At 39.0% G+C, this 24390-nt stretch overlaps 1 protein-coding gene across 18 annotated transcripts in view; it reads left to right on the top strand.

Moving 5' to 3' along the window:
• The window catches only part of TCF12 (transcription factor 12), a 179900-nt gene that overhangs the window by 136313 nt on the left and 19197 nt on the right, over positions 1-24390 (top strand). For 15 of the 18 annotated variants that reach the window (XM_087745128.1, XM_087745129.1, XM_087745125.1 and 12 more), the window contains 5 exons: positions 12111-12216; positions 13355-13494; positions 13818-13962; positions 15475-15539; positions 19748-19826. In XM_087745128.1, the coding sequence (XP_087601254.1) occupies positions 12111-12216; positions 13355-13494; positions 13818-13962; positions 15475-15539; positions 19748-19826 (535 nt within the window). Of the gene's footprint in view, positions 1-1998; positions 2224-12110; positions 12217-13354; positions 13495-13817; positions 13963-15474; positions 15540-19747; positions 19827-24390 lie in introns of those variants that run through there. The other 3 variants (XM_087745138.1, XM_087745136.1, XM_087745137.1) reach the window with 3 other exon arrangements.

Raw genomic sequence — 24390 nt, 5'->3', positions numbered from 1 at the left:
TTGAAAATTGAGCATGTGTGCATGGAGGCGCAGTAGCAATTAGAAGTATGTTGATGATAGTCTTTACTTCAAAGCAGCGACTCCTGTTATCCTGCAAGTATTTTTAATGATTTGAAAGTTTGTGTGCTTGAATTATTTCAGGAAAAAAAGGCTTCTCTTGCTTTCAGCTTGCAAGAGTTGAAGAAGTGCCTTTTCCAGTGTTTAGGCTGTTTTCGAAGTTGTATGTTAGTCTGAATTAGTGATTTTAATCTAGTGTGCTATGAGAAGTAGCACATGCAAAGATCTGAAGATCTTTTAGCATATCTCATCTGTAGGGTCCTGAACATTAGCGAGAAGCTTTAAGGAATGGCATTGTTAGCTGCATATCAAAGCTTCTTAGGGACTCTCTGGGGACTGAAATGGGTCTTTGTGGTCCCTAGGGGAAGAAGGAAGCCGCAAGTCACTCTGCAGGCCTGGCGATTTAATAGTCTGAAGTATAGTGATGTTCTTTTTTGCAGCTGCTGCTGCTATGCCTTTTGTATTAAAGAAGAGTTCAGTTCAGATATCGTTAGCTTTACTCCATAGTTAAATAGTTCTGGATATGTAGTTTGACTTGCAGTAAAAATGCAAGTGTTCCTCAGCTGATGTAAACTTCAGGATGTATTTGTCAACATACTCTGAGCACGGTAGTCTCCTAATTGATTTGGAAGAGTTTGCTGAAAAAGCGCTTGAAGCTGGAGGTGTGAATATTTTTTCGCCGGTGTGTGTATATTCTGTACATTTAGACACGACAGTAGTTAGGTCCCAAGATAATGGACATGATACAGAAGACCCACTAAGATTTTTATCTGAACATACTATTCTAGTGTGGTCAATTTGTCGCCCTTGCACATCTTTTTAGTTCAGAAGTTTTCCCTGACGCACAAGGTGCTTGGGAGAATGAACCAAATTTCTGCAACTTGCTTTCTTTCCCTCTAAATTGCTGGACTGAACTTTGCTCATTCTTTTTTCCTTATCCTGAAGTATTTTCCTGCTTTTGTCAGGAGGGAGGCAGGGAGAATTCACAGCATTGGCAGTTGACACAGTTAGAGGTGGAGAAATGGGGTTTTGCTTTAACCTTTTTTTTCCTGGATTGAAATCCGTATCTGACTTATCAGGAGCTAAGTTAATAACCAGCTGCATTCCTATGTAGAAAATAAAAAAAAAAAGTGTACCTCATTAAGAGTTAATGTTAGTTGATGCCATTGTTCAGTGAAGAACACAGAAGGACTTACCAGGCATAGATAACGTGCAAATATTGAGGCATTTTTGTGCTGGAAGTTGCAGTCTGTTTGCCGTATTGTGTAATTCCCATTTTTGTCATGTGCCAAAGTTGTTGGGGGTCGTTGTCCCCCCCCCCCCCTTTCTCTTTTCTTCCCTTTCTTATATGGGCACAGAGTTGCTTTTCTCATACAACAGTGTATTATACAATAGAAAGGGAGCCTGGGCTCCTGTTTCCAAAGAACCATTGTACTTTGTACACTGTATCCTAAAGGTGGATTTTGGATGGTTCCATAAAATGAAAATATTTACGTGATATTTCCCCCCCCCCCCCAAGCCCAGCATCTTATGTGCGTGTTGCCTTTGTGTTAGGGCCCTGTCATCACACAGGCTCCCCCGCGGGGAAGGCGGCCGGCGGCCCGGTGGAGGCGCCGGGGCGGGCTGGGGCCGGCGGCGCCCCCCCGCCTTCCCGCGGGCCCGGCTGCCGGCAGCTCCCCGCGCCGGCGGGCCGCCTCCGCCCAAGTTGGAAGCAACTTCAGGCAGAGCCATATGGCCGCGTGGCTGGAGCCGCACCGCGCAGCCTCTCCGCTGCCGCAAGGGCTCTAATTTAATTAAAGCGAAAAGCGTGCGATTGACTCGCTCAGGACGTGCCCGCTCGCCGCTCCCGTGCGGCTGGCGACTCGCGCGGCGCGCACGCGGCGCTCTGGCCGGAGGCGGCCCCGGCGGCCTGCCCCCTCCCCGGGCCGCGGCGGGGCCCCGCGCCCGGCCCGGCCCCCGCGCCCGCCCGGAGATGGTTCAGTCCTGCTTTGCATAAGTCGCCGCTGAGGCGCTGGGTGCGGGCGGGCGCGCGGCCGGGCGGGTGGATGTCGTGGCGAGAGGCGGTGCACTTCAGCCCGGCCCGCCGCCAGCCGCGCCATGTACTGCGCGTACCCCGTCCCCGGGGTGGGCAGCAACTCCCTCATGTACTACTACAACGGGAAGACGGTAAGGGCGGCCGCCTTTGTTCGGGAGCTGCCGAGCGCCGGGCCGGCGGCCGGTCGGCGGGCAAACGCAAGTTCACGGCGCGGGGCTGCTCTGCGGGCGGCGGCGCTTCCCCTGCCGCCGCGCCGGAGCAAGCGGGGGCGAGGGGTCCCGAGGAGAGGCTGCGCCGGGGCTGCGGGCTGCCTCGTGCGGCGCGGGGAGATGGAAGTCTCCGCACTTGCGTGCGGAAACACGCAGTCCGGCGCCGCGGGAGTGCGGGGGGCAGCAGCCCGCAGCCAGGCGGCGCTCCCGGGGCCGGGGCCGCCCGCCCGCCCGCCGCTGCCCGCTCCGGACCCGTCCCGCTCGGGCCGGCTGCGCGCTGAGGCGCTGGCAGCGCGGCGCTCACCGCAGAGCGCGGTGAAGTTTGGGCTCCTGCGCGCCTGCGGCTTTTCCTTGGGGTTTGTTGTGTCTTTTCTTTTCTTTTTCTTCTTTTTTTTTGTTTTTTTTTTGTTTAACCTCTCCTCTCCCAGAGCGCTGCAGAGCAGTGGTGGCTGCCGCTCCGGCTGGCTGCTGGCCAGGTCCCGAGCCCTGGGCAGCGCCGCGCTGCCGGGCGCTGTGCGGGCGGAGTGGCCCGGCACCCGCTAGCCAGCCCTCAGCCTTGCCTTGCCCGGAGCTGGTCGTTTCGTTTGTATGATTTTGAAATAATCAAAATATTGCTACAACCACTGGGGGGGGGGGGCGGAGATTCTGAAAAAATTAAATCTCCTCTGTATTTTAACTTTCTGGAAATTGAAGGGATATTTCTGTTTCGTGGTTGATACTTAAAATTTATAAGTTCGTAAGACAACAGTTCCGATTTTTGTGTATAAAAATTAGTATATAGTGGTAAATTTAACACAATATGTTTTTTCCAGTCTGTTTATGTTGTATGTGGTTTTGGCTTTCTTCTCTTATGAAAATAACATTAAATAGGAAAAAGGGAGATGCTGATATTGATCTGTTTTGAGTTTAGTTGCCTTTTTTTTTTTTTTTTCCACTGCTGTTTCTCTTCTCATGGACCTATGTGAGCTTTGCTTTCATTAATAAACTTTTTGCCAAGATTTTTGTTCAATGATAATTCAACTGTGGATCTTTCTATTCATTAAAGATACTGTGTATGAGCTTCTTGAATAACAGAAAAGATGCTGGAGGAGAGGTTAGGGGAATGAGTAACATTGCTTGGTCTCTATTTCATTTCCTTTGGTATAAATGCCAGCTGTCTTTCAAATATGAAATTATTTTTCTTTCATGTCTGCTCCTAGGCTAAAACAATCTGTTTGAAGTTTTATGTGAAGATATATATAAGACTTAAGTAAAATTAACTATACAATACCCCTGAAGCAAAGGGAATATAACTTGCACGGAGTTTTGATTTTATTCTTTCTAGAGCACAGATCACTCTATTACAACGTTTCTCTTTGTTCTTGTAGCAGGAAAAAAGGCTTTGATCTTATTAAGTATTTCCAGGCATATAGTGGATGGAAGTGCTGGTACTGTAGGAGAGCATGGCTTGAAAATTGATAGCATGTGCCTGTTATGGGTCAGAGGTGACCTTTATGAGCTTGAAGAGTTAGTAAATAGATGACAAATCATATGATGATCCTATATCATGTTGCCCAAGGTTTTACTTAATTTTTTTTAACATCTCACTAGCTTTTAGCATTTTCTCTCCTAGGAATTCTGCAAGTTGGACTAAATTACTAATTTAAATATACGGAAGGATATGTGAAGTTGGGGAGGTTGGTTTTTGTGTTGCAGTTTCTGAAGCACACATCTTGGTGTGTATGCCAAATCTTTGTATGAACCTTTCCGTAATGAGAGAACAGTTCATACGTGAATTTTGATGTCTTACCACTTCTATTTGTATTTTTTTATCAATTAGTAGTCGATAGTATGTACCTCATTGTTTAAGTTCGAGATTTTCATTTCAATTATTGTATTAGAATTTGGATATTGACATTCCTTGATACCTGCTGATGTATATAAAATCTGATTTATTTACACACAAAGCAAATGAGAAATGACATGTAGAAAATGTGTGTGTTAAACTTATTATTAAATATGTTTTGTTCTTTTCAACTTCTTAAATTTGTAAACCAGAAGAAAGCTTAGTATTAAGCTAAAAAAACAAGTATCTGAGCACCCCAATAGATGGTCATGTGTGCACTGGCATGTAAATTAAAAGTTTAAAAATTAAGTCAGGGTTTTTACTATTAGAAAAGGTTCAATTTTTGTTATTTCCGTATGTTTTAGGAGGGTCACATGAAATGAAAAGTAGTGTTTTAATACAAATCCCCTGCTAAGGAATAAAATTTTACCATTACATGTAATAGATATTATAAAAAAATATATATTTCAATAATCCTCACCAAATTAAAAAGAAAAAAGATCTTAATCTGTTTTGTAAAGAAAATAAAGCACTTGCAGTGAACTAGAAGATTTAGCTTTTTTTTTTTTGTGTCCTTCACCTGTTGATGTATAGAAAATATCCTCAAGTTTATGGAAGGCTTACAAAATTTTAATATAGAGCTTTTTGGAAAAAAATTTAAATTACATGGCAATTAAATTTAAAAATGGCATCTATTCTAATGGCATCTATCTAATCTATCTATTACATGACAATTAAATTAAAAAATGGCATCTATCTTTAAAGTTTTACCTTTTCTTCTCTTTCATTCGAAAGCTATGCTACAGACCCAAAAAACCCAAAACACCTAACCCCCATTAAAAAAAAAAAAAAAGCTACAAAAATGTTTAGGTAGAAATAATAGCACAAATTTAAATTATACTTTTTAAACTTTGTTTTTAAACTAATAAATAATTAAGCAAACCTCTTCATTCACTAGGGCTTTTTCATTTAAATTTTATAAAATGCAATAGCACCAAAATGATATTTAAGTAATAGAAGTTTTATATCTTCTTTGCATAAAGAATAAAATATAGACTTGACAGATTTCTACTTTTTTCAGTTCACCTACAAGTTTAGAAATAAGTTGGTTATTTTCTAAATGTACTGTAGAATTATTTTTATATAGATAGCAATAGAGTAATGTGTCAGTTATCACCAAAATAAATCATTTTAAGGAACAATATTGATTATATTTTATTTTATATCACCTATGACTATTTTATATGAGAATAAATTTGTGAATATATTACACATTATCGTTGTATTCTGTGCATTGTATGGGTTAATTTGATAGACCAGTCTATGTATGAGTATTTTTTGTTATTAAATAAATATTTGGTTTTCTCAGCATAGGCTGAGATTTCATTGAGCCCTTTTCCAAGGTGGAGTCACTGTACTTTCACAATAGATTTCTACAATGCCTATTTAAAAAGGGAGAAAAAATCAGCAGAGATATATATTTTGCATATATGTAATGCTTCGGGATTTTTTTTTTGTAAACTAGCTTATATTGGGATTTTTTTGAGAAAATGTTTTGTTCTTGGGAATTTTGAGAGTGTAAAAGGCTATTTATAAACGTGTCCCTGTGTGTGCATACATATATACATATGTAGGGCCATGTGTGTATAGACGAATAAATACACATAGGTATGAGTATATATATGTGTATATTTGGGTATTTTTTAGTGGAGAAAATGCCTGTCTTGCAGCCATCTCTCTCGAGTTATAGCAGAAACATACTAATAATATTGCACGATGCTTAAATGACACGACAGCACGCCTTTCTGTAGCTGTTACGCAATAAATAATGTACTAAGTCTTTTAACATCAATGTAAAATGTTTTCAGTTTGTGAATTTTGGAGCAACCAGGTGCTAAAAAGAACGGTTCAATTCTGCTTTTATTAGTATTGGGCCAGTTAGTATACAGGGAGAAAAGTACAATTAAAGCTGTTCTGTACCATATGCTGCCCACAGCAACTTAGACAAGGTCAAAGCTAACATTTGTAAGTCAGGACAAATATAAGATCATCTGGAAAATCTCTAGGGGTACACGGCTGTGGACATTGAATAAAGAGAGATAGTAAACACTGGTCAGCTGGATTTTTTTTTTTTTTTTCCCCCTCTTCCTCGCCCTTCTCTTTCCCCTCCCCATCCCACTAAAAAGCAATGAGTTACAATGCATCAGCCCAAGAGAGTTTTCCATGCTTCACTCCATTGGGTTGAACTGCCAATCTACTGAGCAGTGGTCCCCTGCCAGAAGGGTGTCTTGTCTGCAACAAGCTTTATTGATGCTTTAAAGTGAAGGTTATGTCCATTTCCTTGGGCAAATGAAAGCAGCTAGGGATGGGATCAGGTGCTGTATTGGATAGATCTATATTTCTCAAAATGTGAGCACCAAAGGGTAGCACACCCCTGTTTGCTCAGTGCGTTTGCTTTCATAATCATGTGCATGTTGAAGTCTGTTTGTAGAAATATAATAGTCTGTGTTGGAGGTACAGAAACTGAAAGTATGAGTGAGTTCAGAGAAGAGAGAAACGAATGCAAAAGATAGCATTACATCTACTACTGCATCTTCCTGCGGTCAGTGCTGGTGATGTGGATTCCTGCCACAGCTAGAATAGCCTTCTGAAATACAGGGAACAGGTTAAGAAACAGGCTGATTAGTTTCAACTTTTCCATTTGTTGTTTCCTTAAAATCTGAATTTAATCAGGAATTCTTCAAGACTTAGTTGTATGCATCCTTTAGTGACAGCGTAGTTTTAAGAGTGTGGGGAAGAGGTTTTGCCTAGCAAATAAAACATTAAAAGAATCTTCAAGCACTCTATTACGTATATTTATTTCTGGTGGTGTTCCTGCTGCCTTCCCTTGTTTTTCCTCCCCTCTCTGCCTCACACTGCAATTTAAAAAATAAAATCAAAAGAACAGACCAAAAGGTTTCCATATACTGAATTTGGGATTTTTGGTAAGTTTACCTGTCACTTTTTAACATGACTTCAAAATTGTCATTTACTGAGGAAGAAGCTAGGAAGTATTTGTGCTGTGTATTGTTGCAGTGGGATTCTGCATTTCACAAATACCCAAATAGGCATGTGTAGCATGCCTAAACTGCATAAATGTTTATTCAAGATGGAATTCAGTTTAGCTACTTCAAGGACTTTGAATTTTATACCATCCTTAAAAATTATGGTTGGATTTGCAGGCAAGACTGATGCTCTGTTCTCTTAAAGGAGTGTTTTATTTTCATTCTGGGTGGTGAGAAGAGTTTTTAAAATGTATGAACCTTTACACCTGGTATTGGAAACAAAAAGCATGATCGAGGATATGGTATACTGATCTTGTATGCTAGGGCTCTTCATTTTATCATCTTGCTTAAATGTCAACTAAACAAGAATTTAGGGTGGTTGTTTGTTTGTTTGTTTGTTTTTTTGTGTTTTTTTTTTTCCTTTCTTTTTGGCAGCTTCTGTCTTGCTGTAAAGAGGAGCATGGCTACATTCCTGAAGTTTTAGTACATGATTTTGTCAGAAATACAATAAACGTGAAAACAAGTTTCCTTTTCCCAGAGCTGCCTTTCAGCAGAATTAGCTTTTGCCACAAAACCTGCAGATAATACACTGTAAAATTTTGCCACATGTACAAATCATTCATCAGTGCACACTTGCTTAGTGCATGACTGATGCTGATGGAATGTAGATAGGCTACTTAGCAGAGTTTACAAGCTACAGAATAGGTTATCCATCTCTACTGGTTTCAAAAAATTCTGTCTCCAACAGCTTGATAAATATTTCCCTGAACTTCCAAGAATTGTTAATAACGGCTTAAATGAGTAACATTCATAATTCCATAAACAGTATGCGTGATGGGAGCCTTGGTCTTGAGATAGCATGAGCTCATCAGAAGGAAGGCTTGGTTGCTTCATTTCTATTTTTTAATCTGCTTTTAACATTAATATTAAATGTTGATAAATATTTAAGAATTTGAAACAGATTATGGGAAAATTGCCTGAGAGGAAGTATGCCAACAGGAGGACTCTTAAGTGTTATATTTATTAAATGCATTTCTAGAATGAGACTTGCAAGTTTTACTTAGCATAAAATTTGGTAAACCCAGATCTCCAAATTTCTGTTCATGTTATTTGCACTTGTATTAGTAAACAGAAGCACGCTGTGTAATCCTTTGATATGTGTTAGATATATCAGGTCCGTGTAACTTTCATGATAGTATTTGTTATATATGTTAATCACCAGGGCAGATTTCAGAACTGGATGATGCATTTGTTCTGCTTAAACCTGATGTAGTACAGATAATGTCTTCTCAGCTCTGTTCTGAAGTCAGCTCCCACCGCTACCCCTCAAAAAAAATATCTTCGTTGTCATCCTGCCTTTCCCACTGGAGAAACATAAACCAGGTCAGGGTGCAGAAGAGACCTATGTGGGTCTCTGACTTGATGTCCTTTGCAACTCATTTGTCCCGCTTCCCTCTGCGGAGGCTGTCTACCCTTCAGAAGCACTGCAGCGTTAGGATTGATGCATATTGTAGCACAGCTCCAAAAAAGTCAAGTCCTCCACTTGATAAGTCATGTAAAAAACCTGGTTTTGGCGTGCGTTTATCAGAAGGGAATTTCCCATTCATAATCGGAGGGTGTTTTTCTTGTCAGCATGGAGACACATCCGATGCCTTCAGGCACAGTGCGTTTAAGGGGATTAGAAGATGGGCTCCTCTTCTACCTGCTGGAGACAACCCTCTTCAAGGAGACTCTGCAGACAGGCTGACCTTTTAACAGTATTCCTTGTCTTAGTGGGAATGTCAGCCAGGAAAAACTGGTTTGATGCCTCCTGGATGTCACTGTTATCAGTTTAATAGCTAAAAGAGGCTGTCTTGAGCAGCCACGTCATATTTATAACTGCCTTCCTCAGCTGTTGCAGAAGAGAGAGCCCTTTAACTAGGGCACAGACTGGGGAGCTGCTGCGCAGCCACGCAAGCCTCCGGCGGGCCAGCAGCCACAGAGGCTACGTTTTGCTGGATAGGCGTCCTAGTGCACGCAGGGCTTTCGGAGTGAAGAAACTAGTTGCCCTGATACATCGCTTCCTGACTTAAAAGTAAAATGTCATCTTTATCAACTTTTTTATTTAAGACCTTTGTATTTCACATCTCATGGACTTCAGGTTAATCTTAGTAAATTTTCTCTTTTGCTTTTAAATTTTGTTTGTAGTAACACAACATAAAAATTATGATTAGGTCATTAACCAGCAAAAAACCTGGCGCTCATCTGCAGGTGATCAGATGACATCAGAGGCCTGGTTTTAATTTGTGGGTAGTTCTGATTGTAACTAAAAGAGACTCGCTCCTTTGGTGGAATTGGCTGGCTGTTTCCCCACATCTGGAGTTAATGAAGTCTTTGAGACCACATCAGTTGTGTTTTGCCGCAAGAACCCTTTGATCTGAAAAATCTAGACTGGCACAAGTGCAGCTTCATAACATCGCAGCTATGTTTTTGCAAGCTATAGTTAAGGTACCAAAACAAGCAGAAACTATATAAAGTTATGTGTCTGTGCTTGGACTTTCATGTAGCTGTTTGGAAGGGCCTTTTTTACGTTAATATAATTCATAACATTTTTATTATGTTAATGGCTTGTACATATGTATCTGTAAATGATACGTTTGTAGGAGTTTTTCAGTTTAATTTCCCTTTTGAGATAGTGTTTAATCAGTTTTTATAAATCACCCAATTATGTAAAACGTTGAAGTTTCAGCCTGAAGCTTGTATTTACAAATCTCAGTGATAACGTTACAGTTTTCAAGAAGTATAATTCGTCGTCGTAGGTGATTTCGCATTAATCAGCGTACATCTCCGTGGCAGTGCTAAATGTCATAAAGCTTTGTTTCCGCTGCTGTCCTGTGACAGTGATAGATTATCCATCAGCTATAGCACATGCTGCGTTATTCTGCACAACAGAGAACTTGTAAATTAAGCCCAGTTTTGCCTAATATGTTTGCAGTCTTATGAGTGCGAGTATTTACAATTTGACAGAGTGACATTTCTGTTAAAATATGTCTGAGGCGTGGAATATACATGCATTCATCATATATAGTAAATACATATGTACTGTTAACATCGCTTATAACGTATTGTCATTCTGTCACTCAGGTTTGGTAAGCATCTCTATTTTACATTTATTCCACAAATTGAAAATCTGTGAGTAAAATATTGAACAAAGCTCTCCAAAAAGCTTTCTTTCCTAAATTTTTTTTCCTTTATTTTGATAAAAAAAAAAAGTTAAAACAAGCACACAACTAAAAGTGGTAAGTTTTCCACTTGACTCCTTTTTATCAGGTGTGCTTTTACCTGCTGCCGTTTTCATTACATGGCTCATATCGACAGCTATGCCCTGGCTTCGTTCCTCCTGCCCTTGTCCTGATGCCATCATACTGTAGTTTGATAGATTTTATTGAAATTCTGTTGATGTAAAAGGAGTCTAAGAGAGTGGTAAGTCAGTCCCTCTGATTTTTATAAAAGAGTGCTGTCTGCAGGCACATGCCCAGCCATTTGGTCTGACAACAGCAGGCTAGGAAAGCATTTGGGAGTGGGGAGGAGGGGTATTGGTATGCAAATGAAAGCGGGACTTGCCCACTTCACTTTCTCAATATCCGTAGCGGAACAATCACCCTCCGGGAGAACAATGGTTCTCTTTTAGGGAACTTACGCTTTTTGCTGGCCGGCTTGGTTTTCCTGGCCCTTCTCTTGCTTGGTAAACAACATCCTAGAAGGACAAGGGAGGGATGTGAATGTTGGAGATAAATGCGTGTGCTTGTGTTTGCATAGGAAGGGATAAAGATATTAACTTTTGAATTTTAGGGCGTAGTGCACTTTGTGAGTTGCATTATGTAAGCTTTAAAGTTTTAAGATCATTATTTAATTCATGTGTTTATGAAGCCTGATGTATTTACAAGTAAGGTGAATGATCAAAAAATAAAAATACCGCGTTTTTTACTTTGTAGCAAAAAGATGCTCTGGTTTCAGTGTTACGTTTTGATATTCTTTGCTGCCATATTTGTTAATTTGCCTTTTTTTAAAGATTTGTCTTTTAACATGCACTAGCCATATTGCAATATTCAGCATATTGACCAAAATACTGTTATGAAGAAATAGCATCGCTTAGAACAACTAATGTTATGGGTAGAGTCCCTGAGTCTGTGAATACTGGCTTTGTTGATTTGACATTTTTGTTCCTGAATATGCTGTATATTTCTTCCTAGAGTTACTGCAGTGGAAGACTTCTAATCATTGTGTTTATTTGGCACCTTACAATTTTTAACTTGTTAAGAAAATCCGTTGTTTGCAAGTAGAGAATGTGGTGTTACACTGAAAACAGAATGACGCTGGTTTTCTTTAATGCTAGGCCAGTGTGAAAATAATTTGCTTGATGTTGCAGGTTTAAGATTACAGGACTTGCATTACATATATTTTTGATGACTATACAAAGGCGTGCAAGTTTCTGAATGGATGATACAATGGTTGCCTTAAAATCTTTCCATTTGTCACTGGATGTTCTTTTTCTTTTTGATTGTTGGGATGCCAGCTAATTAAATATTCAAACAGGCATACAGTTGTTTAAAATAAAATTTGTTTGGGGCCCAGTTGTTTTATCTTGCTTTTTTTATCTTGAGCAACAAGTCTGTGCAAGTCATGCACTTAGAAAGCAAAATCAGCATTCAAGCTTTTATCAGGCCACCTGGCTGAGTTGGCACACCAGAAAGTGTGTTGTTAGGATCATTCTACTGTAGTTCCTCTGTACTGTGGCAACTTGCTAAAAAGCAAATAAAACAAGGGCAACAAATGCTGCAGCTTGCTACACTGTTCTTTTTTTACTTGTGCTTTCTATCTGTGTCTGTATGCTGTTATGGGTTTTTAATGCGGGACACCCAAACATTACTAACCTGCTTTTATTGCTCTCCAATATCTAGGTGTATGCACCATCCCCGAGTTCTGATGATTTCAACAGAGAATCTCCAAGTTACCCGTCTCCTAAGCCACCAAGCAGTATGTTTGCTAGCACTTTCTTTATGCAAGGTGGGTAAAATGGCTTTAAATATATGGGTAGGTGTCGCTTGTCCTTTAGGCAGAAATCCGCAGTCAGCCACTGTTGCACTTGAATGAATGAGCAAGCATAAAGGTAACGTATTGTGCTAGGGCCTATGATTATGTTTTATATACTTTTAAAACAGTTAGATGAAGGGAGCTGTCTGTTGATTTAAAGTTTTTCTCATGACGTTAATTGCTGACTGAAATTTAAGGGGATTATACACCAGGCCAGATGGACAGAATCCCCCATCCTTTGATTTGTAGGGGCTTCAGAGCAGCACACTGGAGTGATAGAGAAAAATGAGGTGAGGGCTTCTTGACTGTTCTGGAATTTGACTGTACAATATCAGCTAACAGTCTTAAGTTCTCAAATGCTTGTATATCCAGTATGCCAATAAAAAAGGGGTTTTGCATTGAACAAAACGAGAGCAGAATTCATTTCCTCGGTCTCACGTCATACAATTAGCTCGTACTGTAGTCTGATGAGGTTTTGCAGCATATTGAAAGCCTAGTCTCTCAGTACAGGAATTTAGAGTACTTCAGTTTGCGCTACAGAAGGAAAACTGCATTGACGCATGGGTTTAAGGCTTATGTAATGTAGTCATTTCAGTTACTTAAATCTGCTATTATGAAATGTTTTTATATTTTTATGGTACTAAGGTATTTTAGACTATAAATTGCTTATTTTAGGTTAGTAGATGTTTTGCACTGTATGTTTATGATGAGCTCTGCTTAGTCAAACTTCCCTCTTCTCCACCCCCTTTTTATTATTTCTTTCAGTCTGGAATTTTTATCAACCCTCTTGATATAAATCTGGCCTTACTGAAGGTCTGTGTAATTAGCAGAAGTACGTGGTATTTTCTCAGCTGTGGTTGGATTGTATTTCAGCTATAAAGCCTCTGTTGGTTTTTTGGGTTTTTTATAAATATAGCAACAGTCTGGTGGCATGAAAATAGAAGACGCAGTATAACCTGGTCACCGTTTCCCTGCTCATGTTAGTCTGAGTAGCTGAATTCTGTATTCTTTTAAACTAATTTTGTAAAAGAAAGTAGAGCTCAGTACACTTCTTCATTAAACGTATTTTTTCTTGTTTTCTTTTTTATTAAAAAATAATAAAAAAAAAAAGATGGGACCCACAATTCTTCTGACCTCTGGAGTTCATCCAATGGCATGAGCCAGCCTGGCTACGGGGGGATGCTGGGAGGCTCCTCTTCCCACATGTCCCAGTCCGGCAGTTACGGCAGCCTGCACACACATGACCGTTTGGTAAGATACGCAGCACAAATTGATGTATTTGTACTTGTATATGGAGATCTGACTTACAGGAATTCATTTCTTGTTTGCTGCTCATGTATGTCAGTTAAAAACCCAGTTGTCAGAAATCACAAACTTACTGTATTAGATTTATGTCCTTTTATTTATGTCTGTTGTATAAATAAAAATCTGTGGCTGTATAGTGGACTGTTCCAGAGGATGGATGAGTCCCTTTCTTTATTGAAGAGCTGGGTGTTGTATATTTGGTATCTTTAAAATATCGACATTTATTTAAAGAGTACTTAATGTCTTGTGTCTGTTTCTCTTCTCTCTAGAGCTATCCCCCGCATTCAGTTTCACCTACAGATATAAATGCCAGTCTTCCTCCAATGTCTAGCTTCCATCGTGGCAGTACCAGCAGTTCACCTTATGTAGCTGCCTCACACACTCCACCTGTCAATGGATCAGATAATATTCTGGGTAAAAAGTTCTTCCTGCCTTTTTTTTAATTTTAGAAGAAAATGAAATTTAGGGCATGACGCACAAAATTAGTAAGATTGAATTTATGGGATGCTTGTAGATCAGGGATACCGCACTGCTGTGACATTTCTGTCCTCAGCATGGCTGAGATGAGGCAAACTGTTTTGCAGTCAGTTGCTTTCACAGCCAAGCCTATGCTCAGGTGATTGTATCCATCTAACTTAACGGCAATTATCCTTCCATAGTTTAGTGTATGTACATGTTCATATAGGTAGTTCTGGTGTTGCGGTTTTCAGAGCTGCTGTATCGCTAAGGTACTGTGCGGGAGAAAGGCAGGAAGACTGTCTCCTTGGGGAGCTTGATAAACTGCATCGTAAATTCCTCTCTTAACTGATTTAAAGATTACTGAGTAGCCAATATGGTGGCTGGTTTAGTCTCTTCCGTGCTTACCTAGAAAGCATGAAGCATAGGATGATCATCTGTTCCTTGCACGTTTTTGCACATCTTAAGATACAGCTGTAGAAGTTAAATGCTTGTAGATGCCCCTTGTCAGTTCAATATGATTTGCACTTAGCTTCATTTTAGGTAAGTGGAATTTAGTTAGAGTGACTATATTGGCTTTGATTTGGGAACATGTTTTACACTCAGATCTTTAAACAGAACCCAGTTAATGGATCTGCACGGGAAATTCAGGCTGGAAAACTCATGTTTGTCACAAACTTGAAACAGCAAGTGTTTCATGATTTGGATTTCTGATATGAATGGCTTCATTTGCATTAAATGCATTTTTTTGGCATTAGAAGTTGATAATTGGAGAAAGGAGGTTCACTTTTAAAGGGTCTGTTTTCTACAGTAAAGCAGATATTTCAAAGGATTCAGGTCCTTTCTGTGTTTCCAATTGGCAGGGGTTCAGACCTCCTCTTGGCTTGACGGTGTGTGGAGCAAAAGGGCACACAAAGCTGCTGACATGCAACTAAGAGCAGGGGTGACAAAGCTTGGTGGATAAGAGCTTTTCAGGGATTTTCTAAAATAAAGATGAGAGTACAACACGGGGAATTAGAGCAGGGGGAGCAAGGAGACGCACAAGGAGCTATTCAGTGAATTTGGCTCTTTAAGAATTAATGAAACGTGCAGCACTTTAGTGATAACAGTTTAGAAATAAGCTGCAATAATATAATTTTCCGATTTTGAACTTCTTTTCGCATTTCATTAAAATTAGCCTATGATCCTAGAAAATAATTTCAGTCTTTTTTTCTAACTGCTTTCACTTGTTGGTCCTTAAGCTATCATGGTGATACTGTGTTTGACTTTAGAGAGAAGAGCATCTAAATTTAAATCTAATTGGTTTAATTAAATTTTTAAGTATAATGAGAACTGATTCTGTTGACACTGACTTCCTCAGAATATCCATTTAAAAAATGGCTGCTCAACTGTACGTGATGAATAAAATAATAAGAGCAAATAAAATTTCAGCTTTAAAAATAAGTGTTGGGTGTGCTCTCCACATTACAGGAAACAGAGGAAATGGTGCTGGAAGCTCACAGACAGGTGATGCACTTGGAAAGGCATTGGCATCTGTAAGTAGCGGTTAGAATATTCAGATCTGAAAGACTTATTTTGATCATTGCATCCATTATTTATGTGTTCATTCATTTTATAATATCAAATCAGGAGTTTTCATGTATGAAGTTAAAATAATGTACTATGATACAATGTTACATACTAGACATATGTCTATAAAAAAGCAAGTGGAAAATGCTTTTATTTGTAGAAGACTCATTCTGGCTTCCTTTTTTTTCAGGTGATGGAAAAATTTAGGGCAGATATAGCTTAGAAAGTAGTTTAGACAAAGTAAAAGATAATAATAAAAAGTTCAGGGTTTGATTTTTATTTTTTTCCTATAGTGTTCTAGTTAAAGTAAAATATTTTTAACATTGCTCTTAGAGTAATGCCTCAAGGTTTAAAATGTTTTCTCAGTGGCCTTATAAAACCAAGAGGTTTTGAATGCCGTGTTGTGTAGCTATAATTTATGGAACAGCCTTGAAAATGCTGTACATGCATAAAGTTTAAACTCTTTAACTCTTGTTGGAATAATGTAGATAATGTGAGACGTTGCAAGTATCTTCAGTCTGTTAAAAGCTTTGTTTACATATGCATGCATACAGCAATTATTTTTTCATTGAGACCATCAGATGTACTTTTTATAAAACAGTAATTGATACAGTATAGCAGAAATTTCAGACTTAGGAGTGGTGGCTGGGGGAGCACTTTGTATTTCTTGTACGTAGCAAATAGGGAGACTAAGTCTGATTTAAAAGATAGAAATGACTACTTTGCAGCCACAAAAGACCATTCCTGGGTTGGATTCTGCATCCCTCACCTCATACCAGTGAATGCAAATGTGCATATTCGTGCAGATCCTGTTACCCTTGCAACCCCCAGAGGGTCGTATGTTAAAAGATTACCAGATCTGATAATGTCTGTAATGTCCATATTGGGTAGGAGAACTCTGACCTACTGGCTTTGAGGAGAAAAATGTTGTCCCTGTTGCTTTTGGGGATTCAGCAAGTAGATAACAATTCAGAGTCCAGAGGGCAGTTAACACTCTCCTTTTGTCTGTTTGAGACCTGTCAGAAAAGAACTGGGATCATTTCGACTCCTAGAAATAGCAATGCTTACATACTTCAGGCTGTTCATTACTCTGCAAATGTATTAGGATGTCTGCTGTTCTGCAGCCTGACCAAAATTTCTATTGTTAAGTCTGACACGCTGGCCAGTTAGACCTGTGGGACTTTGTGACATTTTTCCACTGCTCTCCTTTTCTTAAAATTATTTTCTCGTCCTTTCAGGTATTTTTGCCCAAGTCACTAGCTGAGAAAACCAGGCTGATGTTTTGAGGAAAAACTCTAAATATATTGCAAGTGGAAGTCAGGGCAGAAATGTTTAATCTAACTGGTGGGTGGGCTCTGGTTGTCATAGAAACTTGTTTCTGTCATCCCGTGTTGTTGCTTGGCAGGAGCAGCCAGGTCATTCCATAAATCATTTCTGTCATAGCTGATGGTGATGCATTCCATCTGCTCTATCAGTGCATGCCATAGTCTGCACACTTCAAATCCCTCGCCTCATCCATCTGCTTCCCCCGCACCCCGCAACACGCACGCACCCAGCACGCTTCTTGTGCTTGTTCGGCAAGGAGCACCGCTCACGGTTGTGGAGAGGAGGGAGGCGGTCTCTCCTGCAGGTGAAGCTAGCGCACATGAATTTTGATGGCTAGTAAACCAAGAGTATTTTTCTGTTTGAACAAAGTTTTATTTGAATACCATGATTGTCCTGACTTTTTTTTTTCCCCCTAAGATGACGCTATATGCCTTTCTGTTAGGATTTTAAACACTACTGCTGCAACTGTTGAGAGGAATTTCTAGTTCTAAAATTCTGTTGATGTACATCTCACAATAGCCCTTTCATGTGCGAAACATCAGAGGATACGACATTTGTTCTTCAGTTTAGGTATTAAAGACCATACAGAATAGTATGTGATTAAACATGTAAGGCCAGATAATACATTTGCAAAGGTTCTTTTATTTTAGGTTTAAGCCTGGATAATTGTGGTCTTAATCTCAGGGTAGGCAAGAAAGAGAATTGTACATGAAAGTATTTACACAAAGTTCCCAAAGCCCTGTGGATTATGCATTAGTTTGGATAATGAACTAGTATAGATAGAAAGAAAAGAAAATCTGGGTATTCGTGCCATTTCTAATGTGTTTCCCTGAACATTTGCCAAACAATAACCCTTTAAGATTGTGCCCATGGAGGGTTATATGGCAGGAGAAACATCTGGTTTATTTCATTGCCTAATGCCAAATCAAAACACTTGGTCTTTAATTTAGAGGAGATCAAACAGGAGGACTGTTTAACTTTGTTGATTATATCAGACCTCTTTGTGATAACTTATGTTTTGATTCCTACCTCAGAACTAGGGTAAAGGCCTTTGTACGGTCTCTGTAGTTAAATAGCCACTGGTCCCCTCACAAAAGAAAAGAAAATGTAGGGAAGTTGACTTCTAAAAGTAATTCATGAATTAAGTTTCTTTGTTGCTTTAGACTCAATAACATTAACATAACAAAGCCTAACTGAAATGTACACTGTAGTGTTTAAAAAATTGGACTAACAGCTCCGAGGTTTGGCTCCGCAGGCTCTCAATTGTGCTGCTTTTGTCTAAGAGCCTTTTCATTAGACCCTGGCATATTGGCACCCCGCTGGCTGGAATGGACCATGACTGATAGGAGGAGGAGTCTCATTTGTTGCAGTAAAATGAGTCATGTTACCGTTTAAGCCTGGCAGAAGGTGTCAGGGTTGTTCATCATTGGTCATTTAACAGCACATCGGCCAGGGACTGCATGCAGAACGAATTCTGACCTCGTGTTTCAGTTGTGGCTTTGGTATAATGTAGGGTTTCCCTCTTATAAAATATAGCAAAATAAAGTTGGCAGGTAGAGCGGTGGAAAACCAGTTTCAAAGTCAACTTCATGGCCTTTGTTCTGACATAATTTTAATTTTCTGTATCTTATCTGTCTGGAACTCTCTACAGTTCCCATACTGACACCCAAGATTTATTTTTATACTGATGTACAATGCATGAATTTCCTACAATGGTCTGAGGTAGTTTGTTCTTCTAAATATATTTCCTTTCTAGCATGTATGAGAAGGAGGAGGTGTTTCCATTAGGGAACTGATGGTCTTTTCTAATGAAGAAGTATGATAGACCAGGAAGGAGCATGTGGTCTGTCGGGTCCTGGTTTTGTCAGTTCAAAAAGTACAATATGCAACCTAACCAAGTCCCAGTTTATTGTCAGCTAAATGCTGAAATGTCATATTTTCTGTGTGAAGAGACATCAACCGCAGTGCCAGTGAAGATTTTTTTAACTGCCATCTGATGACTAACAAATCCTGGTCTCTGCTCAAGTAGAACACGTTTGAACTGGTGATTTATAAAAATATGTTCTAAAGTTCATAGTCAGCCTCTAAACCTATTCAGTTCCCTTCACAAAATGAATTTTCCAAGAATCTTGACATTTTAAGTCTTAATTAAAGGTTTAAGCATTGTCTCCTGTTTTTATCAAGAATTTTTAATTACATTAATAGCGAGGAATGAATTGCTGCAAGTTGAGGCTTAGTATCTTAAGGGTGCAGTCGATATAGAAATAAGAGAGAAAAATTGTATGTGCTGCAATACATAGCAAGAGCAACAAAATTTCAGATGGTTTTCGTTTGGTAGGTACCAATAGTAACTGGACCTTAATGCTTTCTTGGTGTTTTCTCTTGTGAAGGGTTAATTTTTAGAAGATAACATGTGTTGACTGCTAAAACGTGTTTTCTCTCTAAAGTTTGGGAAGTCATAATTCCTCTGCATTTTCCTGAAGTGTTGTTTGTTATAATTATCTGTGTACTGTTAACTCTCACGTATATCGTTCCTGTTCCCCTTCAGTGATAAAAAGGCTGTAATTTCTGCTGCTGTTGAAGTAGAAGGAAGATCAGTTATACTTGTGTCACTGTCAAACATCGGCTGTGCTTATTTTGACAGCTGCTTGAAAATGGAAGTTCTCTGGACATTTTTAGAGCCTTGAGTGTAATAAAGCAGAGCTGTGATTGAAGGATCAGATTGGTTTTTTTTAATCAGTCCAGCATCGAGTGACAATTAAAAGCATGAAAAGGAATCCTAATAGCTATTTTTTTTACTGTGTATTATGACTTGTACTGATACACGATCTCTTTCGTCTGTTGTTAGATTTATTCTCCTGATCATACCAGCAGTAGTTTTCCATCGAATCCATCAACACCAGTTGGATCACCATCACCTCTTACAGGTAGAGACTAGCCGTTTGTCAATAACTTGTTTGTTGTTGTGAAAACACCCTGTTTGGAATCACAGCGAAATCAGCAGTAGCTTCCTTGCATAATTGCTTCTACATTTTCTTATTTTTCCATTGTACTAAACCCAGATTTATAAATCCAGATTCTTAAATATTTTGTTATGAGCATTCACTTAAATCCTGGCAACTGGCTTTGCAAATTAGCTTATAAAAATGATCTTTGAAAATATTGAATGACCATATACTGTCACAGCTCTAAAGATATCTGTACAGATCTGTACCATTGGAGAGAAATAAGAGTGATTTGGTTGGTTTTTTATTTAAAGCTGTATGTTAAAACTCTGCGGCAGCTTTCAGTGACAAACACAGCAGATGTGTGTTCCCTCTAATGAAAATATAGTAGGCTATGAGGCTATCCAATTTTTACACAGGATAGCTTTTCATTCATGTCTTTCATGAATGCTTTCATTCTATGGGAGAAGAATTTCTGGTATTTTTTGAAATAAATGCTCTGTATTGCAGCCACCTCTGTCACCTGTGCTTTGTGTGTTTGTAGTGTGAATGTGGGAAGAAGCATTCCAGTGTGGAGATGAACTGTGGGCAGCTGCCTACAGCTATTAGTGGGTAGTGCAGCTTTCACAGACACTGTGGCCTCAGCTGTCTAGTAAAAGTTGAACAGCTGTTCTCCATATAGAGAGGACTGTGAAAGCTCCATTGACTTAAATTTGTTGTTTAACAAAGAACTAGAATTACAAGCAAGATGATGTAACTTTAACCCTGTTCTTTCCTATAGTGCAATTTGTTAAATTATTTAACGTTTATACAACAGTCTGTTTTCCCATTCTCTGTTGTTTAATATATCCCTGCAGACTCCTGGCCATTGGTCACTCTTTGGCAAGAGCATTTTGCTTTTTGTAAAAAAAAGAAAATTAACTTACAGTGAAAGGTGTACAGAATGAGCTCAGCTGAACACTTTTGTAATCTAGATGAATAAATGAGTAGTTATTGCATGTAAAATGCAGTCATATACATATGTATGTGAATATGGATATCTGTATATGCAGTGTCACTCAGAAAACTTTCATCATTCATACTTCACGCATGTTTAATGGACACTCTTCTGGTTTTCTGTGGGCTTAATGGATTAACGAATATCTGACATGGCATACCTGAGCAGCTGCTTTGGGCATTTTGTTTCTATAACTGAAAAAAACATTGAATTGAGTAACAATGGGATTAATGAGATTTTTTGATTTAGTGATTGTAGTTGACAAAAAATGTTTTCTGTATCCTTGTTGTACTGAAAAGGCAGATCAGACCAGAAAATTATTATTCTTTTCTTTGTAACATCAAAGGAAATATTGAAAAGAGCTCTGTGGCCGGAAGAAAGAAGTTCTCACGTTTCAAAGTATTTAAAATTTTAAAGATCCCAATTGGAGCTCCCTGATTAGATACCACAACTGATTTTGTAAGCATGAAAACGCTAGCTAATTTCTGGTTTTGGAAGATAAATTTGAGGTCCCTAAAATTTGGGGTTTCCCTTCGCTGTTGACACCTTTGTCTGTTGGAACCTGTACCAAATGTAAAACTCCAAAATTTGCGCTTTGGTTTGTGTTCCTTATTCTGCATTCTGATGGCTAAGACAGTAGTAGATATAAGCAAATAATATTGAAATCCTTCTCAGGCGCAAACTTAGCATCTGCTTTACAATTACACCCTCCCACCCCACCCCCTTTAATTCCAGTGATACAGAATTTATCAAGCCTTTGGTAAATTGCTCCAGTAGTTAATTACCTTCATTTATGAATCTGGACTTTTATCTTTATTCCCAGATGAGTCTCTAAGAACACAGTGAAGCACAATGTAAAGTAATTACTACTATATTTATTGCTATTTATACTCCTGGTAGCCATTTTCTGTCCTGACCCAAAAAGTTATTGCAGATAAAACAAATGTTTTATGTATACTAAAATAATATATTTTTGGAGCATTTTAGCCTTCATCATGATTTTCCTCTTTTGCAGTTAGTTCTTTGTTTATTTAGCATTCTTATTATTATAGTTTTGACTAAGTCATAATTTACCTATCCTTTAATTGTAAATTACAGTAGGAGCGCTCTATTTGCCATTTAAAGCATTGAGAGTAACTTCATGAGGCGCTTAAGTATATAAGCTCATGTTTGACTGTGTGGCTGTTATGTTACCGAATAAGGACTAACGACTTTTTTTTTAATTAATTTAAGTAAAAGCTTTGAGAACAACGTGATGAAAACCCCCAAGTATTAGGAGACAATAGCGCGCGTCTCATCTTCCCTGCCCACGTTTAATTTCTAATTTTACATAAACGTGCCCAGAGCTTAGCTTCTTGCATAGTTTCAGTGACTCTGTATATGTATGTGAAGTTTATCTACAGATCCGAATGGCGGGAGCCTTGGTATTTTAAGACTCCTTCTCCCAGGATCAGAGGCAGTCAGAAGGGTCGGGTCGGTTCGGTTCTGAGGGTGCAAACCCAGCCCTCTGCCGGCTCCGATGCCAGCCTGTGTTTGAGAGGGGAGCCAGGGGATTAGTGCTGGGGAGATTCTGGGAGGAAGAACAATACTACAGTGATTACTATCGATGACCCCTGTAAATCCCAACGCTTGCCTGGCTTATTTGTTTTTCCATGCTGCTACGTTGGTGCTGCGCTAAAAGCTGCAGTTGTTAATTGCAGGGCTTGTGGTGCCAGGATGCTTTTTAACATAATTGGTGGATTTCATGCACAAACTTCTAAGGGGGGGAGTGGAATGAGGAAAGCAGGAAATCAGTGCCATCTGGCAACCTGCGCAGGCATGGAGAGGGAGTATGCCACCGCTCAGAAAGAGCACCAGCGTTACTAGAGGTGTGACTAAAAACTGCAGGTTGCAGTTGGGTGGTTCGTTTGAGAGGAGGAGTTGAGTATTTCCTCCCCCCTTTTCTTTTTGTTTCCTTTGTGAGAAGTCCCACTCAGAGTTTTGTTCTGGGCTTACGTTAAGGAAAATAGTACCTTTTTCCATTTAAAAAAAACCCAAACCCAGACTAGATTCACAGGCATTGAGTCTGTCCACTTTCTTTTTTTAACTGATTGCGTTTCCGCTTAATTTTCAGCTGATGCTTTATTGTAGGAAGCAGTACACTCGGTCCTGTTAGTGGTGAGCACTCATTAAAGCCTTGACTATGGTCTTGTCCCTAAAAACGGAGTTTTGACCGGATAAAAATTTGAAGGTTACACTGAGCCAAAATATTCTAAAGTTGTTTCATTAATGCTTTGCAAAAATAAGTGGGACTCCAAGCATTATTCCCAAGTTCAGGAATGACAGTAATGCAGAGGGAGACTACAGATCCAGACCCAGAGTAGCTGTGTGAAGTGAAAATTGGTAATTATAAACTTACTGATGCTGTTATATTTTAAAAGAGAATTCCAGCACAGTTATGGCAGCTCTGGGCTTTTATGAAATTGAAGGTGGTTTATTTTTTTTTAATTAGAAAGGAAATATTTAGGTATTTTAATAGGTATGCAAGCTGTACTCTTTTTGTTAAATAAAACCCTTTCTTTAAAAGGTAACTACTTGCAGCTCTCTGAACAAAGGAACAGTAATGTTATTAAAGCTTTTCCCAGTTTTCCAGACGTACAGCTCTGGCTGTTATTGAAAGAACAAGCCCACAGGCTCTTCCTTTAATGAGCTGCTTTGGATTGTATGTCCATAATTTATTAATGTAATGGCTTTATTATTACATTTGTATGGCTGAAAGGAAGCTGTCTCTAATGGACATAGAATTTCATGTAGTATCTTTATAAAAGATGCATTATTACTTGGTGAGAAAAATACATGTTGTACTACTTCAGGCTTTGTTTTAAGAGTACCGCTTTATTAGTTACTGCATTTCACATCCAATTATTTCTACATTTTACATGGTAATCAGGTATATTTTTGTCAGATTAGAACGGATATGTATTTGAATTTGCAGTGTAGAGGTAATACAGATACAATTGTCGATTTGTTGTGCCGTCAATGATTCTTTAGCTGCCAATTTACCTTAAATATATCTGAAATAACAAATGGGAATAACTTAGGTGCATTTTTACTCTTCTAATCTTGGAATGCATTATAATCTAAAATGGTATAGTGTAGAACTAGACAAGGTAGAGAAAGCTTTTAGATCTAGTTTTAAGTTTTCTTATTTAGCAGAGAGGTGTCATAAAAATGGTTTTCCAGGTATCCTTAATTCAGCGTCTATTTTATTTCTTTAAATATTTTTGTTGTATATTTTAACACTATTAAAGATATGCCTACATATACTGAACATAATCTGAAGAAGAAAGAATTCAGCAATCTTTTTATGGTGACACTGGCAGAAAGCAGGTATTTCAGATACAGAGAGTGTGTGTGTGTGTGTTTAGTTCACTTTTTTAATGTTGAAGTACTTTGAAGATGCCACTGCTTTGTCATCGATAACGTGTCTAACTCTACAGATACCAGGGTATAAAAATTATCCCTCAATAATGCCGAATGAAGGAATTTGACCTCCTTAGTATACCCATA

Source organism: Nipponia nippon, unplaced genomic scaffold (assembly GCF_047370975.1).
Source record: "Nipponia nippon isolate SJK-2023a ecotype South Korea unplaced genomic scaffold, ASM4737097v1 scaffold_9, whole genome shotgun sequence".
NCBI classification, from domain to species: domain Eukaryota; kingdom Metazoa; phylum Chordata; class Aves; order Pelecaniformes; family Threskiornithidae; genus Nipponia; species Nipponia nippon.
This window is presented reverse-complemented; position numbering and strand designations above follow the sequence as displayed.